This window comes from Alligator mississippiensis, chromosome 3 (assembly GCF_030867095.1).
Source record: "Alligator mississippiensis isolate rAllMis1 chromosome 3, rAllMis1, whole genome shotgun sequence".
Classification (NCBI taxonomy): domain Eukaryota; kingdom Metazoa; phylum Chordata; order Crocodylia; family Alligatoridae; genus Alligator; species Alligator mississippiensis.
The window spans coordinates 118971643-118990431 of record NC_081826.1 but is presented as its reverse complement, the minus strand read 5'-3'; the positions used below and the strand labels follow the sequence as shown (position 1 = coordinate 118990431).

The 18789-nt window shown below is 41.8% G+C and overlaps 1 protein-coding gene across 2 annotated transcripts; it reads right to left on the bottom strand.

Moving 5' to 3' along the window:
- Window positions 1-501: 501 nt before the first annotated feature.
- On the bottom strand, window positions 502-16521 carry LOC102573070 (leukocyte elastase inhibitor A). Of its 2 annotated transcripts, none has more exons than XM_019490566.2 (7): window positions 15847-16521; window positions 13522-13698; window positions 8352-8489; window positions 7934-8051; window positions 7005-7147; window positions 5404-5571; window positions 502-4504 (listed from the first exon to the last, which is right to left on the bottom strand). In XM_019490566.2, the coding sequence occupies exons 2-7, from the start codon at window positions 13687-13689 to the stop codon at window positions 4103-4105; spliced, it is 1137 nt and encodes a 378-aa protein (XP_019346111.1). In that variant the 5' UTR covers window positions 13690-13698; window positions 15847-16521; the 3' UTR covers window positions 502-4102. The 2 variants fall into 2 exon arrangements, with proteins under 2 accessions (XP_019346111.1, XP_006276991.1); XM_006276929.4 differs by lacking the exon at window positions 15847-16521 and adding an exon at window positions 15481-15760.
- Window positions 16522-18789: the final 2268 nt, after the last annotated feature.

Sequence of the window (18789 nt, the reverse complement as noted above, 5' to 3'; positions counted from 1 at the left end):
CTCCAAATTAAAGTTATATTTCCAAAGCCTTTTGTTGAACAGATTTCTTTTTTAATGGAAAAGGGCCTGCCTGATCTTTTAAATGTTTGAATCTTCTTTCCAATTTTCAATGCACCTAGTTTAATCTCTCAATGTCTACCTCTCTTAATTCCTGGGTCTGCCCAATATGAGGCCAATATTTCTGCTTCTTCACTAATTTCTGTGGAGATTGCTCTCTGAAACATGGCTGACCCAAAGCATTCAAAACATGCCAGACCTCAAATAAGTAGGGATCTACTTAATTCCAGCTGCGATGAGGGAAAAATTGCAGGCTGCTTGAGGAGACCCGCACCATTTTTGTGCTCTCTTTGTGTTGCCCCTTCTCTGCCCCTGCTGATTGGCCAAGGGGCCAAAACCATACTTGCACGGAAATCCAGCTGAAACAACTAATTCATTAATCTAAGCAATCAATTAAATCTACATGGAAATATCTTATGAAAATAAATCTATGAACAATATGAATTGCAACTAATATAACCTTAACTTTATTGACATTCTACAAGTTTAGGAAGCAATTTTAGAAAACGTATATTTAATCACAAGCAATATTGGTAGTAGTCAAATGTTTGAAAAATATTAAAACCTACACCCCTGAAAATATTAAATACATTTGGAAACTGTGGAAAAAAAGGAGCTAAAAGGTGCTCAGTGCCATGATTGTTAAGATCTCACAATGAAGCGATTAACATTTCTATGAATAAAATTAATTCTGCATTAACTCTGCAGTTTAATACATCTGAATAGCAAATGTTACACAGCAGCCCTTTTCCCCAAACCCAAGTATTTTGGATGCAGTGCTGACCCACATCATACTAAATAATGCTAACCTTGATAGAAAAGTCATCATGTTACTTGTTAACTGCTAGCATGCAGTATCCACCAGCAGTTGCAGCTGACATCCTGCCTCTGCAGTTTGAACACTTGTCCATATGTTGAGATTGCATGTTCTGCATCCCCTGAATGGTTAGAATGGTAAGGCACTATATCTTGCTAAGTTGTAAAGATGTGGAAACCAGTCACAAACAAGCTAAAAACCCCCCACAGTCATGGGCATTTGCCACTCTTCAACAAAGTTTACATAAGCGTACATTTGTTGGCATGCTCTTCCCCCATCCAGGGATTGATTTCACTAGCTCACAACAGACACCTGGTTGAGTGAAGAGCACAAAATGTGAACAGCACTAAAAAAGGAGGCAAACAGTTGTTTAAACCGTGGTGGATGTAACAGATTGTACTTGTAGTATTGATTCAACTTCATAGCTACTGCCTGGAACAGTTCTTGTCTCCACTGGTTTTCAATGTTGACAGTTTGAAAGCTGTTGTGATGCCACGTCTTGGACCAAACTCATCAGATCCATCAGCTTATTGTATGCATGGTGGATTACAGCCTGCCGGCCTTGAAAGCACATCAGAAGCTCCATTAACCAGACTGCATTTTCAGCCACAAACATCACTTGATTTTCAATGTTTCTCTTTCTGATCATGTAGTTTAAGCATATGCTGTGTGTCTGGTGTGATTTCCAGCTCAATGCTCACAAATTGCTGGTAGTACTTCATATTCTTGGAGTAGTAACAAACTGCATTACACAACAAATTTTACCTTGTAAGCACTGGCTCTGGTGGAAGTGGCAGTGTCACATGTAGATTTGATTGGCAATGGACTCCCTGTACTGGAGCTTATAGCCTGGACAATGTTTGAAGGCTTTCTAATGGAGGAAAGCAAGCTATCCACATCAGGAAACCATGTGCGCTAAATGTCACTTACTAAACCCAGGACATGCATATTGTATGTGACATGAATTGCATTGGGGAGCAGTCCTTGGAGCACATCGGAGAAAGCTTTGCACATACATATGACGTTGCCAGACAGAAATGCTGAGATCTTGTTAAAATCTAAGCTATAGTTTACAACAGCTTTCACTACAGCTTGTACCACAGTAGAAAAATTGACAGGCACAAGGTGAACTTGCTGTGCTTGAAAAACAGGAAGTTCATGGTCTGTCCAGATCCCAGGTACAAATAAAATGTGCCGGACATAAGTTATTTTGAGGGTCTGCAGCTTCATCAGCTACAAGCAAGATGAATTTATATTCTGCCAGTGCAGCTTTTGTAGACTGTATATGCGAAGCGATCATGGCAGGTAGAGTGTCCTGGCAAAGACTGTCCACACATGGAAAACATTCACTATTTGGCATGTTTTTCTTCAAGTTCCCCCTTAATTTAGGGCTGTCAGTTTTATGCAGAGGGATGCTCATGGCTATAATGTACCCTCTCTTCTTGTCACACTGCTTTCATAACCCTTTTAAACATTGATGATATGGTCATTTGTTTTTTGGTCTTTCCCTCAGCCTCTGCAGCAGCCTTGTGCTCCATGTGCAATTTGGACTTTAAGTGGTGATAAATGCTGTTTTTCCTCACCCCATTCAGAGTCACATTGCATGATGAACAGAGCAATTTCCCAGCATCTGCATGCAAGGTTCCTGCACGGTATGCCTTATATGATCCATAGGTGAAATGTTCTTAGCTTTAAGGAAGTTTCTTTTACTCATCATCTTCAGACATCATTGTCTACACTGCCTCTGGTTGTTGGAAAGATGGCACTGCAATCCTCTCACTTCCCTGATGGAAGCCTTTACTGAGACTGTCACTGGCTCAGCCTATCGCTAGCTATCTCAGTGAAACCACGTGCTCTGGCTGCAGGGATTGCCATGCCTTCCTTTGTACTCTGGTTGTTATGGCAAGATTGCCATTTTCACAGGGTTCATAGAAGCCACTTTTTTTCATGGTTTCTGTGAAAAACGCTGAATTGTGAAGAAGGTAGATCCCCTAATACAGGATAGCCTCAAAAAAATTATAAGGCTTTAAAAAACTACATTTGGCTTTTGAACCTTTGTTGGAACCTTTAGAATTTGTGTTCTGAAGCTTGCAGGAAGTGAAACTTTTTAAAGAAAGCTGAGATCCTGGTGTATTCATGTGCTCTGGATCCCAGATACGTGAAGGAAACAAAGTATTTAAAAAAAATAATAAAATCACAAGAACAGGGAACAATGCCAGTCTAGGTGCTGCTTTTCAAACCAAAGCATTCTATATATGGCACCTAGATCATAATTGGCAAAGTGAATACAAAAAAAAATTGCTCCAATATTTTACTAGCAATTGTCACTCTCAAGTGAGAGAATTCTCTATGTCCAAAAAACTTCAAAGCCAGGTCACTATTGCATGGGGCACAACTGGGGCTGAGATTCTTGTCAGCTGCAGGCCCAAGTATTTAGGGATATCATATTTATTCCCTAGATATGCTGCAATTAACACTTTAATTGCAGCATAAATGTAACATGTAGACAGGTCATCATACTCGCATAAGTGGCAAAGGTGCTACATGTACACCCAAGTTAAGACACCAAAAACAAACAAGCCATAAAAATATTCCATGTATAATATAGAAAATTTTAATTTCTGGTTTGTATGGCACCTTAAATTAAACACATGGCATACCGTAAGCCAGTCCCAGTGCTGTCCCTGAACTGCAGCCAGCAATTCAATGATTATCAGCTCTGGCTCCAGGGCACCCCTGGGTCACAGTAGGCTCTTTCAATTGATTATGATTCTGGATTCCCCCTGCATTGGTAAGCAGAAAGGAGGCATAGCAGGAGGTGCAATTTTTGGGATCCAGGTTCAGATCCCATAGCACCTTCAAATGAAGGTGTCAGGGTCCTGACAGTTACTTTTCTTCAATAAATAGAATTCTTCTCTAATAATAGAAAATTAACTATTTTTTTGTCAGCAACTTGAGGGGCCATGTAAGAGATTTCATGGAATACAAACAAGTCTAGGGCTAAAAAGGTATCAAGTAACTAACGGTTCCCAACAAGGAAAAATAAATCAATTATTGGGTAATCGTTTTATCATGAAATGCAGAATTTAAATTAAAATTGTTAAAGACACAAACACATGAGCCTCAGATTTCAACCTTTGGACCTAAATTCTTTTCTCTTCAATTCAAAGGCAAAAATCTCTGTTGGTTTCAGTAGAAATTAATCAGATAGTAAACTATGTTTTTCTGTTATGGGGAAGCATACCTGCCAAAGAAAAGTATGCTTTGCGTTGGGTTATGCCGGATGAAGAAAAGGAAAGGATGGTTAGCTGTGAAATGCTCTTCCATAAACATGCAGTTTGCAATCATGCCAGCTGTGGCAGCTGCAGCTTCTGTGCCTTCTTCATTCACTTCCACAAAAGACTTGTGAACAATTTTAGACAGAAAGAGGTTTCGTGCACCTGACATTCCAGACAAGTCAGCCTTGCCACTATCAAATATATCCAGAAAGCCCAGACCTGATAAAGCGGATTTAAGGTCATAGCTGTCTTCCAGCTTAAATTTAGGCAGATGCACATGAACATCAATGGGCTGCATATTTTGTAGTTTTGTCCATTCACAAAGCTTTTCAAAGGTGAGCTGCTTCTCTAGCTGGAATTACAAATGCAGGAATCATTATATATCACCAGCAAAAAATATCCCATTTCCAAAAGCTCTTGAAGTGCTTTATAGAAAGCACGTTGTAAGTACAGATACACAAAGTATCAATATAAGAACAGTAATGTGCACATACTGATTTCTATTGTCTTAGTAATTGTATTAAATACAGTGAAGTTATTCCAAAGTGACACTAAGGTAATGGAAGTCAGAACCTGAAAAAGTATGCACCAATAACAACAATTATAAATGATCAAGGAGACCAGAGAAGAACCACAATCTTTCTTGTTTGAAAGCAGAGAAAATAAGGTTTTCAGAACTACTGGAAGGTAAAGTCTAATATTAATAAAAGAATTCAAGTCAACGGCCATATGCAACATTTTTGTTACAGTCCCTCAGCCGCAGTTCTGCACATCTCACTCCACATGAGTAAGGACTGCAAGATCAGGATGGTGACCTGCTCTGGTTGATTATTAGTTGAAAAGTGTTTTTATGCAGCACTTCAACAATGTGAAGGCTGCTAGGACTTTAATGTTGGCTGCCTGTGGGCCCCTTTGAGATCCAGACACTTACCCCTAACACTGCCAGTACAGAAGAAATCAGTATAGAATTTTTTACATCCTCCCTTTAGCTCCAAATAATCCCTCTACCCTAGGCTAAGCCTCCTGTAAATAGCTAGGTAAGAGCAATTGTCAAATTCCTCCAACACCATATTTAAAGCTGAACCCTGGCTCAAAATCCTTGGCAAGCTTGTGAGGATTTTCCTAGGACAATTATAGTTAGGGGTTTTCCCCATTCATTATTAATTACTGTTTGTTATGCTATTGTAATAAGTAGATAAAAGTATAGAATAGATATAACATTGCAATCTGAGATTGGCTTGTACAAATCACCTGTTGTAGTCCAGTGGTATCATCTTTAATTTCATCAGGTAACAAGATGATCATGCTAAGTTCATCTCCATCATAAGGAAGTTCTAACACACGACACTCCAGTTCACAGATATACCCAAATGGAAATTTCTTTTTCTGATACATCATCTTCACTGTCTTTGTTTCATTCTGGGCAGTTTAAGAAATACAGAAAAAAAGGAAAAACAAACACAAACATACTCAGTTTAAGATACTGACAGGGAACTGCCAAGTTTAAAATGAGATACTCTTCACATACGTGATATTAACAACCTTGCTCATTAGAGATTGGCAACATGGGGCTCATGGGCTGAATCCAGCCCGGTTTTGCTTATGCTTGGGGCTGTGTCTGTGCTCACGCTGGGGCCAGGCAGCAAAGAGCTGTGCTGGGGCTGGGTAGATGGAAGCTTTCTCCAACCCTCAGCTCCCTGGTTGTGGCGTGGGTGCAGCTTGCAGCTGGTGGAAAGCTGTGCAGGGGTCAAGTGGCTTCCATCTTTGCCCAAGCTGCAACTGAGAAGTGGGGGGGGGAAGGGGTGGAGACCAAGTGGTGAAGAAAATTGGGAGCAGGACAGACAAAGCTTCCAGCTGCCTGGCCCTAGTGTAGCTTACCACCAGCTGGAAGCTGCTCCTGTGCCACAAGTGGGGGTGAGGGGCTAGAAGAAGTGTTGGCAATGTCACAGGCACATCTCTTAGCTGTCAGCCCTGGCATGGGCACAAGGAAACCCCCTCCCCCTTTACAGGCACACTGCTGAACCCATCCAGCCCAAGCTGGACTGGAGGTGGGCTGTTCCAGGGCCCTGCTACATGTTCAAATTAAAGCTGGACAGAAACCAGCTATAAAGTTGTCAAGCCCCAACTTCGTGATAGGCTGGCTCTTTATATAGCTGGATGGACATTTTTATGGTGTGATAATTACTTTGCAAATGTGGCCGGTCTAAATGTATTGCATCGTTTACTAGTTAATTGCATAATATATGTAACGTGTGGTAGGAGCCTTAGTGTACTGCTTTGACAAAATGAACTAGGACAGATTCTTCATGGCAGTTCTCCAGTTGCAAAATAGATGAAAAAGGTGCAGAAAAGTCCATGAAGTACATTCTTACTCAGTATAAAGCTAACTGATAACTTTTCAGAGTGCCATTATATAACAGGAGCTTAGCTAAAATTCCCCGTAGCCTTACTATGCTCAGGTGGTATAAATGCTCGGAAGGAGGCACTATAATTTAGCACAGTACAGAGCAGTGTTGGTTTAAATGGTTTGAGGGACAATACAAAGGCAAAACTAATGGAGCAGAAGTCTGTTAATGACCCATTTTTTTTCCATTCTTTAATTCTGGCACAAATGTAGGAATGAGGGAACAAAGAATCTAACCTATTGCTTGTATGAAAATCTTGATAGTTAAACAAAAAGCTGCATTAAATTAAGTTTAAAGAAAAAAACCATGAAAACGTCTATTGTTATTGCCTTTATTTTTTTTTTTTTAATTTTAAAATAAAACTTTAATTTGGGAGACAAATTACTTCACAACTTCCCCTTTAAAGCTATACCATATGCAAGAAGGTTGCAGAGGTATATACAATACCTTATTTAAGTGAAATGGCATTTCTTTGGTGTTCTGTTCTTCAAATTTTTCTCCCCATTTGCCTTTGAAATAAATGGCATTCACCAGCACCAGTCTGGTTGTGTTATTAAGTAAGCCTTCAGACAACAGGTTGGGGATTTTACCTTCAAAGGAAAAAAAATAATTTCAAATTTTACAGTGCATCATTCCACATTAAAAATATTTATTTAGCAACCAATTTTATAAAAATACTAAAAACCTCTACTACCTTATTTAAGAAAATATACCAGCTTTCCCTCCCCCCATAAAAATGCAGTGTATTTCAGTATCATTCTCTCTCTTGTACTGTACAATGTTATAGGACACATTATTTTAATTCTGTATGCACAATAATTTAAACCCTGGTATAATACTTTATCTTAAATTGCAAAAGTGACTGGCAATTTGTGAGAAACAAGGTTTCTTTCCCTCTCCCACATTAAGGCTACAACAACACGCCAACCATACTATAATATAGCAAGTTGTGGTTCTCTGCTTTTTGGGTGCCCAATTCAAGACATCCTAAAGAAAGATGAATTTCAAAAAGTGCTAAATGGAGATCATCTGAAAGTCAGGCTTCCTTAAGGAACCCGAAGTCTGGCATTCAAAAACATTCAAGAACGTAGCATTTAGAAGTATATGATTTAGAAATTTCCAAACCAGAAGCTTAAACTTAAGTTCCTAAATCCATGTTTAGGCAAATCAGTAGCATTAATGTAGAGCATTAGATAGTTATGGATGTTAGTATATTGTAAATATCCTTCCAATATAGCCTTTGATTTTATTGAACATATTTATTATTGGATATTCTCTGACAGAATGAACTGTTGTAATGGCAGCAGAAAATGAAAACATTCCAATTTCATAGCCATGGAAAGACAACGTTTATTTAACTAATCAAAATATCTTACCTTCAGTCTGTTCTTCTACCCACTGGTTAATATGCTTCCGTGCTTCATCAGAAGCATGGAGAAAGTCAACCATAGCCAAACTGGCTCCATAAGATTTCTGAGTGTTAGCCAAGAAGTCCTAAAATATGGAGTAATAACTTTCATTGCACAATGATAATAAAATCATAAAGGTATCTCTGTAACTCAGGGAAGCTGTAGCTCTAGTAGATTCTCTCTTGTCTTAGTGCTAGGGAATATACCTGCTAGTTTATGATTTATGTTTCTTATATCTACAAGTCAGCAACACTAATCTCAGTGCTCCCATCACATGAAAATCTGACCTGGTTGCCTATTACAGATGGTTTGGTATTCTTTCTAAATTGGGTGAAATTCATTTCTGTGCAAAGGCCCAAACATGGCTTAGACATCGTGAACTTACTGGCAAAAAAATGCAGGTCTTCTCTCCGTACAGACGATTGGCGAGCTTCAACAGGTAGGGAGCTCCTTGCCTGTTAACATCAGAAGTCAGGGTCTGAAATCTTGAATGAAGGTCTTCAGCATCATCATAATGAAGTGCCTGGATTAAAAGAAATGGACTGGCCAATGTATATCAGTTGTATGGTATGTCTGTGGATACATGTTTGAATGATCAGGCTTCTAGGTTCAGGTAGGGAAATAAAAAAGAATATTGCATTTAGACATAAGGTCCTGGAAAACTTTAACTAAGGCAGAATGCATGGATTATGTAAACATATATCACTCATGCTCAGTCACTTGCACTGGGAACTTTATTTTGGGTGTAATTGAAGCTGTTGATTTTAATGCAGTGTTTTTCAAGCTGGGTGCCATAGCAGGATGCAGTGAGAATCTTTGAAAGGGCCTGAACAATATTAGCAGTTAGGTATACAAACACCTACGCATGATTCACAAGATAAACCCAGAGGGCACGTCCCCATGAGCAGGAACATGCATTTCTCCAGGCATGAAAAGCAGCAGCACAGTATGTGCCACTGATGCTGGTCCCCAGAGAATGGCCATCCACACATGCTCTGGCAGGTGGCACGTTGCCCTGGGGTGGAGTAGGGGAGACAGCTGGCCCCAGCAGCCTTACCTGGTGTCTTGGGGGCTGCAGCCACAGTGATCCAGCAGCAGGAAGCCTGAACAGCCAGCTTCTGGTTTCAGGCGATGCATGTGGTGGCAGAATGTACCAGCCCACTTTTTTTAGGCACAAGTTTACTTAACACCAGGATCTCCTGGTTTCAAACCCTCCCCAACCTGCCCCAGCACTGCAAATTAGCAGCATGGGGAGCACCTGCATGTGCAGTGCTCATCTGAACACACCCAAAGACTTCAATTCATAGCGTCAAAAAACATTCTGCCCTGTTGTGCTCTTTCTGAGTTTTTTTGCAACAGAAGAACTGCTCTATTACTTTTCCATAGTCAAAAAATGACTGAAAGCTAAGAGCTGTCATTTTCCAAGGGGTACCTGGAGTCTAAAAAGGTGGAGACTACAGTTTTAGTGTATTAGGCTTTAACTGCATTAACTTCTGCTTGGCAGCTTATCCAGCTAAGGTGCTAGTTATTAATTCCTAAATAAAAAGTTTGGAAAGGGGATCTTTCAGGGAAAAGGATCCTTAGCTCTCAAATTTACTTTTCCCTTTGGTCCAAAAGACCCAAATTGTTGATCTTCAGCAACAGGACTTAACTATTCTCTCAGACCTTGTTTAAGCATGTATGTAAGATGATTTAGGGCAGGGGTTGGCAACCCCTGGCATGCATGCCAGACCATGGCATGCAATGCCATTTTGCTTGGCATGCCACAGCTGGCTCAGGTGATAAGCAGCTGCATCTAGCCACAAAACCTGAGTTGTTTGCAGCAGGTGGTGGGGAGGTGGCAAGCCCTTCTACAGCGCATGGGCTGGCTGTAGCAGGCATCCAGGAGGCTGCAAACAGCTGCACCAGGCTCTGGAACCTCAGCTGGGCTCCACTGCAGTGGCAGCTGCATGCATGCCTCGGGTGGATGACCGGGAAGAGGCCGGGGACAGCACCTTGGCTCCTCCCCTGCTGTGCACCCCGAGGTGCATATACAGCTGCTACTGCCAGAGAGCTGATACTAGGGCTCTGAACCCAGATGCAGCTCTTTGCAGCCTCTCAGCTGCAGCTGTCCAAAACCTGGGTTGGCTGTGGCAGGCAGCCAGGAGGCTGCAAAGCAGCAGCACTGGGTTCAAACTAGGCTCGGGAGCCATGGCTGGTAGGCCTGTGCAAATAGGCAACTATTTGAGTTTGGTTTGGCCAATTTGGATTTGGAGACTTGAATCGCTTTTCCTATTTGATTCGGCCAAATCGATTCAGAAAAGATCTGGAGCCGATTCAGAGAGATTCAGAGATGTGGCCATAGGGTATAATGGGGAAATCAATGAAATATCTATAACTTTGTTGTTTTTGTCTGATTCGGATGAAACTTGCAGGGTGGTAGCCTCTGCTGATGGCATGATGCTTGCCAAGTTTGAAGGTGATAGGTGCAGGGGTTTCTGGGAAACTGCACCTCAAAATCCTGAAACCAAAACTCATGTCCTGTGTGTATGTTAAGCCACAGTGGGAGCACGCTGCCATGTTGTGCAGAGGCTCCAGCACCAGGAAGGGTGCACCTGAATACATACAGAGTCCCACAACCACCAATGTCATGAGTTTTGCCTGCCTGTGGCAAGAGGTGCAGGGCCCCAGAACCCAGACTCCCCCTGCACGCATCTCCTTGACAGCTGGCAGGCTTTGTGGCCTCAGCAGGGGCTACCACCACTGCAGTTTTCACCCCACTGTGGCTTAACACACAGACATGACATGAGTTTCTTTTTCAGGACTTTTGAGGTGCAGTTTCCCAGAAACCCATGCACCTATCACCTTGAAACGTAGCAATCTTCATGCCCTCAGCAACGGCTACCACCCCTGCAAGTTTCATCAGAATCAGCCAAAAAGCAACAAAGTTATAGATATTTCATTGATTCCCCACTATACCCTATGGCCGAATCACTGAATCTTTTCTGAATCGATTCGGAAAGCCTAAAGCTTCTAGCTATTCGATTTGGATTTAGCCTCCGAATCATCTCCGAATCCAAATCACAATTCAAAGCTTTGCACAGCCCTAATGGCTGGGCTCCATGACAGTGGCAGTTGCACGTGTGCTGCGGGAGGGTCTGGTGGGGGTAAACAGGGGGGTGGCTGGGGTTGTGCTACCCCATAGGCCCCTTCCCAGGCATGTGCAGTTGCCACCACCACAGAACCTGGCTGGGGAGCCCAATGCATCTGTTTGGAGTCTCCTGGCTGCCTGACACAGCCAACCTGCACTGGGAACCAGAGCCCCGGCACTGGCTCTGTGGCAGCAGCAGCTGCACACATGCCTCAGGGTGCGTGGTGGGGAAGAAGCCAAAGCAGTGCAACCCTGGCCCCTTCCCCACCATCTGCCCAAAGACACATGTGCACCAGCTGCCAGCCATAAGGATCAGGCTCCTCGCGGCTCCCCTGCCATCTGCCTCTGGCACACCACGTTGAGGCATGGGTTGACATTGGGGCGTTTTTGGCACTCCAGCCAAATTTGTTGCTGAGCCCTGATTTAGGACAACTATCTTTATTTCCAGTTAATGATAATGTAAATGATTCCCTATATTACAGTTAGTTTCATAATTCATTAAAAAAAAAAAACAAATACGTTAACATAGTTTCTCTTTATGGGCATACTTATATGATTCTGACAGACAAAATTACCCAGCAAAGAATATGTGCATTATAGTAAGATTGATCTGATCCTATTAGCACAGAAGTTAAAAGTGAAATAAAGACCTTCAATGAATACAGGAACTTCTGGGTAAAGCTGTATTAACTACAACTCCACGTAAAGAACGCATTTTAGAATCCTCAGTTCAGTAGGAAACCAACAGAAAAAAATTTAAGGTGCCATGGGCAGCACTTTACACAGCGCTGTAGAGAGAAACTTGAAGAGTTGCAGTCCTGAGGCACTTGAAAGGAGTCCATGACTACAAAAATAAAATACCCTTATACATGCAACTGTGGTAATCTTTCTTCCCCAAATCACTATCCCCGTGATGTACTCTAAACTGGAACACAGAGTATTGCAAATTGATTAGCATGTTGAAAGTTGTACATGAGTTTGCATATATATATTTTTTTTTGAAGAAGAAGAATGCTATTTCTGGGTTGGGCTTTTAATTATGGGATGGAATGGGTGTCAGCCAACTTCTGTACAAAGTTCAGGTCATATATGAAGTGACAGATTACTTTTATTGTACCAGTGAAAAACTCAGCAGTGTTTAATAGTGTAAAGCAGCTTAAGGTAAGAGGTATTTTTTTAAAGAAATATACTGTGACTGTAACAAAAGGAATTCATACACACCCTTTCACAGCTGTGGGAAACTTCTTAATCAAACAGAAAAGCATTAATGGCTGAATTCCTCTTAAGTAAAAAGCTCTGGGTAAAATAAATACCAATAACCCACAGCAAGAAAACCAGGTTTGAAAAAAGCATCTCTTTTATACAATATGGCTTATAGGCCAGTGTTCAAAACAAACACATGAGCCCAGATCCTCAAAGATACATAGCTACCTACTTCCTACTGAAACTTTATGTTTCTTAATATTTTTGAGGATTGAGCCATGGTACCTCACAGCTTATCAATTCAGTAGTAGACTTTCCATTGACTCTAGTGAGTCTGGATCAGTCCCAGAAGGTACAGCATACAGGCACTCTTAAATTCAAATTAAAGCTGGATAGAAACCAGCTACAGAGTTGTTACTCATTTTTAAGCAGTAACTTTATAGCTGGTGGCTCTTTTTAGAGCTGAATAGTCATTTTTATCACGTGGCTAGTCTAAAATGATTGTGCAATTGATCAGTTAATTGCATATTATATTTAACATAGAGCAGGGACCCCAAGAAATATATTTAGGATAACAATGCAGTGATGCTTAAAGCTAAGCACATGCTCAAATATTAGGGATTAAGCCCACAGTTAAAAGGTAACATAAATAGGAAAGCTTTCCAAACCAGAGCTGTATTTGCAATTCTAAATGCTTAGAAGGTTAACTTAGAGCACTGCTTTAAAAAAAAAAAAATCTTGCCTGGAACTGTATGCACCGAATATAATTTGTGACTAATCTCAGGTCATGCTTCACAGTGGCTTGATTTTGAATTTTATTCCAATTAGGATTTTCTTCTACATATCCTTTGGGATATGGTATTCACAGTGTTTAAAAAAAAAAAATATATAGCCTCATGCCAAGATGCTATTATGTATGATCATTAGCTATCGCTTAAAACTGAAAGCATGGTTTGCTGGTTGGGGATTTTTATATGGTTGCAGTGTGCACAATATTACTAGGCACATGTTACAAACATGGCAGCTCTCTGCATCAGGAGACATGAAAACTAACAAAAAATGAGTTCTGAGCAAACTGAATGGAAGATTAAATTAATCAATGATAGACTTAAGTGATAATCAGAATGATAATGAAAGATAATAGAATATTTTAGGTTTGAAACTTTTGATTTTTAATGTATGAAAATATGTAGTACAAGAGAGACAGAAACTTTTAGCTCACCTTCAACATCTGTGTCTTTGTGTTACCCTTGGCCCCTAACAGAATCATGGCCAGTGCAGCAGAAATACTGATGGGAGAGAAGAAGATGTTTCCTGTTGGATTGGTTTCATTAAGCTTTTTAAGTAGAGCAAGTGCAAAACAGGTGTTTGCATTCCTTAGCTTCTCCATGGTTACAAGCTGAAAAATAAAACAAGTGCCATAAGAACTCAAGACATACAAAAAACTAGAACTCAATAAGAAATCAAGGAACTAACTTTTTCAGAAACCTAAATCCCTGCACTCCTCAACCCAAAACAGAGTAATAAATGGGCATTTAGACTCCATAAATATCAGGAATATTAGCTTCAATTATTTCCCTCAGAAATTAACTAACTAATTCACATAAATGCAGTGTGTGCTGGTTAATTAATCATTGGGATAACTTGTCACTATGATCTTAAGCGCACTGAATTCCTGCCATAGTCCTACTGACTTTTAACCAAAGTGTTTTCTGTACTTCATCATCTTTAAGTGTGATCATTCATTTTCAGCTTTTCTTGGCTTAATGAGACATAAAGAATCAACTATTCCATTTTGCAGAATTAGCTTCTATATTGGCGATGAGTGCAATGCAAAGCAGAAATCATTGACTATTTACTCCATCACAATCATGCAATTTCTGTAGCAAGCACTCTGAATTTTGGTAGTAAGAACATGTATATTAGGCACTTATCTGTATATCATACCATTTTCTTACACAAAGCCAGAGTGAGTGCAATTTGCATTCATAATGGAGAAAATTATATTAGAAAATTCTAAATAATTCCTTACCGTCTCTCAATATGGCACGCAAAATATATGGAAGTTGAAAATTAACTAGTGATAAAGACTAATTTACAAATTAACCAGAATTTACTGTTAAAAAGATACAGCTGCAAATAGATTGTCTGCTATATATCCTTATTACGTTAACCTTAGTAATGCATTTCCTTAAACCCCTACCTTTAAATTTTAAATAGATTAAGGAGAAGGACTAGCCAGAATGAAGACAAAAGTTGTATTATGCTAAGTTTACAGTCAAGAGACAATGGACAGTTTTGTCTTCTCATCTCTAATCTTAATAATATATCCATGCCATCCTGTACAAAGCAATTCTGCATGAATTGTATAATATATCATTATCTCCTTTGATTACAGGTGAACACATTGTTTTTAAAGGTATGTACTCAGTTTTTGCAATTCGCCTTTTTCTAATTGTATGCCCAAAAAAAGCATTTAAAGCAAAAAAAATGGTATAGGTATTCATTGATCATGTAAAATACTCTTTTTTAAAAGATCAAGAAACTGCATGAAGAAAAACAGAATGCAAATGAAAGGAATGATTTTTGCACCACTTTTGGTGCCAGACTTCTAACACCGAGGGACAGTGGAGCTCGTCCAAAACTGCAGAGGGGGGAAATGAATATAAATATCCCCTTTTCCATGAAAATATCAGCAAAATACATGGAGTCTTCTCAATTTCAATCAGCTCAAATAGATAGTAAACAGAACTTCCTTGTACAGCAGCTTAAAACCCACAGACAAAAACAGTGGTTCGAAGTGAAACTACCGCGTATTTTTAGAAATGACAAATGATGAGCATCATAAAATGCCCTGTTTTAAGGTGGTTGCTACAGCACAAATGCTACACCCTCAAGGAAGGCCTTGGAAGAAAGCCGAGGAGTAGAGCTCTGGCCCCACCAGCGCAGGGAATACAGGAGCAAGAGGTCTTTAAAATGCCTTTTCGTGCACTCACTCTGCTGCTGGAATAGAGGCCAGACACATTTTTGAAAGGAAATATTGTGCCTGCTGGCTTGCCCAGCGTCTCCCCCCAGTACTGGGTGCGCCCTGGCCCTGGCCCTGGCCCCTCTTCTCTTCATCTAGGAAAGAAAGAGGCACCTCTGGCCCTGCCCGCCTTGAACCCAGCCCAACGCAACTCACCACTACCGGGCGGAGGTGGCGTGCAGAGTGAACTCCGGGCAAGGACCCGGGAATAAGGGGCAGACTTCAGGCCCAGGCGTTGCTCTTCCTGGGCAGCTGACGCGTGCAGAGGGCTCAGGAGGCAGCCTGTGAGGGGAAGGGATGGGGAGGGGAGCCAACGCAGCTTCAGCTTCTTCCTCCCCCTTTCCCCAGGGACTTGGGGACACCCGGGGCTTCTGCTTTCAGTTTCTCTCTTTCCGGAAAGCAGCCAGGCAGGGCTAGGGCTAGGGCTTCTGTTTCCCCCTCCCCCCACCACCCCTCCTCGGTGACTCAGGTAACCGCACTCCCCCGCTCCCGGATAGGGCCCCGCGCTGCGTCCCTCCTTACCTGGCGGCTGTGCAGCGAGGCGGGGCGGGGCTCTGCTCGTCCCCCAGGGCCTGGGGGGAGCCCGGCCAGGGCGGGAACCGCTGGAGATCTAAGAAGCCTGCCAGCCCTATCGCCAGGTCCTGAAGTACGAAGAGATCTAGTGGAAGCTCAGCATGATCTATGCATTTCAGCATCGCCCTCATCAGCTGTGCTGAAAAATGATGTATGCACATATTTCCTGGGAGATGTCGGAACAGCAGGGGAGCCTCCCAGGTCGGAAGAAGGGTGGCTGCTCAAAAGCTTGCAAAGAACTTTTCTCCCTCCACAACTACTCAGTTGGTTTAATCGGAGATATCACGTCTACCCGAAGAACTTGACCCGCCTGCGTGTGCAAATATGCATGCGAATAAGTATGCAAACAAGTCGCCTTGTTGACCTTCTATTGCTCATTATAACTGGGCGGTGAGTGAGAAGTGCGTCATCAAAGTTGAAAAATGTCTTCATTTCAAGACAAGCAATCAGGAGAAAGTGCTGGCAGAAAACCCAAACATCTGTTTCTCCATCTCTTGTGGGCTAAGAACAAAAGTAGGGAGTATCTCAAGTGGGGACTAAGGAGTCTGGGATGGAGGATGCTTGCCTGCTTCCCTACTGGCTTTGTCATCTTTTGGGATTCATAACTCTTAACATCTAATAAAATTCAATCTGGGATCAGAAGTCGTGGCAGAGGTGATACCTTTTGCTAGACCAACCAGATATTTGCAAATGATGTGTGTGTGTGTAGAGCAAGCTTTTAAGCTTGCAAATAAAGACTTTTTTTGCAACTATCTAGTTGGGCTAATAAAAGATACCACCTCTGCCATGAGTTCTGATGCCTTTTACCTCTAGACCAATACAGCTACAACCTGGATACCTGATGTATGTAGTATCTGGGGGCATCCGAACCCTAAGACCTCCTGGCTTGGGCCTGCATGTAGGATGCCTGCCAGTGGAATTGGGAGTATCTGAAGTGCCAGGGTGATAGGTCTGGGATAGAGGATGCTCACCAGTTGTAGCACCATACATGCTGTGTAGAGTAATTGAGTTCTGCCTGTTCAGTTGATGTGGTTTTGGGAATGATTGAGTTCTGCTCAAACAACATGATTTAGAATTGATTTGGCTAATTTGATCTGGAACATGAAATATGTTTTATATATATAGACACCACAAAAGTCAGTAAGACTCTGAGTGTGACTTAGGTTTTGCTTATACTGCATCAATTAGGTGCCTCAAAAATTGCCACATAAAAAGCACTTTTGGCAGAGGTGCTGCTGTCTGTCTTCACCCCCTGGATGGTTTTTTTGTGTTTGTTTTATATCCAATAGCTAGAACAGTCACCCAGGATATAAGTCTCTTGCATTCAATGTCCTTTTCTGCCAGAGGATTTACAACCTCCACCTCCCAGGAGAGCAACCAACCCAACCACCAGATATAGGGTATTCTGAAAAGAAGGGATGAGGCAAAGAGTAAGTTCCTTCCTGTTGAAGCTGTTCAACTTTGTATAGCACAATGAGCAATTCACTGGGCTAGAGAGCGTGAGCACACATGAAAACAAGACCACAACAGGTCAGAATATTTTTGACGTTATGGATTCCTATTTAAAAATCGCTGGATTTATCTTGCAAATCACGTGTAGGTGTTTGGACATCTTAGAGTGCTAATATTATGTTAAACTTAAAAACACCTCGTTGCTCTTTAGTCTGTATAATGTTAGTGGTCACCAGTGAGAGAACAGACCTTGTCCAATGAATTTTTAAAAACAGCAACGTTTTAGTACCAGCTGATATAAGGTTCAAGGACTTTGCAGTTTGCACAGCTGTTGAAGAGTTCTTGATGGGCTGCAACATTTTCTTCAGCTCAGAATAGAAAGGCAGAACAGGTGGAGAAGTCCAGATTAACTGCTGGGAATAGGACAGCTGGCATCAGGAATGTACTAGAATCTAAGGTATTTCATTTTTTTTAATTACAGAAATTATGTGGAAGGGACAGCAAGGAACATTTTCATTTGAAAAAAGGAAGGAAAAAAAGAAAAAGGCCTTCTATCCTGGGACTAATAAATACATGCCTTCTTACCATGCTTATCTAACAACCCAGTTACCTTTGCTTTGTCCATTTTGTAGACTGTATACCAGAGGTGGGCAAATTATGGCACACCAGATCATTCTACGTGACCCACGGGACCCCTCCAAAAAACAATTATTACTGGCCTATGGCTGCCCCCCTCACCCCTGAAAGCCAGCAGGAGGTAGGCTTTCAGAAGTTGTGCACCATTGGACTGGGCAGTTCCTGTGCCTCCACCTCCATGGGGCTCCCAGCACTCCAACTGGGAGCCTCATGTGGAGGCACAGAGCGCAATGGCACACAACTGGACAGCTAGTGGGTGGGGAGGGGAGATCCTTGCTTGCAGTGCTGGAAGCCCCACATGGAGGCACGGAGCCAGCCCAGCCCACTCTGGCCTGATAGCACATGATCCCAGCTGCAGTGGCAGGAGCCCCATGGAGCCAGCCTAGCCAAATTGATAGCATGTAGCTCCTGGAAGGATGATGGGTAGGGGAGAGAAATCATGACATTTATTCTCATTTCTGGTTCACCTTATACATCCCATCAAGCTAGGATGATTTTAGAAGCCAATGCTTAGTGCCTTTTGCTTCCTGGAATGCACATACAGAAGCACTTATCAGGGTCTCTCACTTCTTAGTTATGTAACTTAAACTACACAGAAAATTGCTTCTTGCACCCTGAACTGGGCTCCCTGTACATCTCCCAGCCATGTTCCTGGTATACGTAGTCACCCCTTTCTTCAAGGTGACCTTCCCTGGCCAAGTAGGAAGCGATTTTCGAGCCTGTAAGTCCCATTCATCTCTCAGCCCCACTCCACCTGCCATCCTCATTTCATCCTGTTGTTTCCCCCAACCCTTCCTCTATTAC

What these genes read in the sequence shown, in the direction of transcription:
- LOC102573070 (XM_019490566.2), bottom strand. Translation starts at nt 13,689, where the DNA reads ATGGAGAAGCTAAGGAATGCAAACACCTGTTTTGCACTTGCTCTACTT. An exon ending in CAAAGACACAGATGTTGAAG is followed by an intron (nt 8,490 to 13,521) that starts GTGAGCTAAAAG and finishes CTTTTAATCCAG; the next exon opens with GCACTTCATTATGATGATGC. An exon ending in ATACCACTGGACTACAACAG is followed by an intron (nt 4,505 to 5,403) that starts GTGATTTGTACA and finishes TTGTAATTCCAG; the next exon opens with CTAGAGAAGCAGCTCACCTT.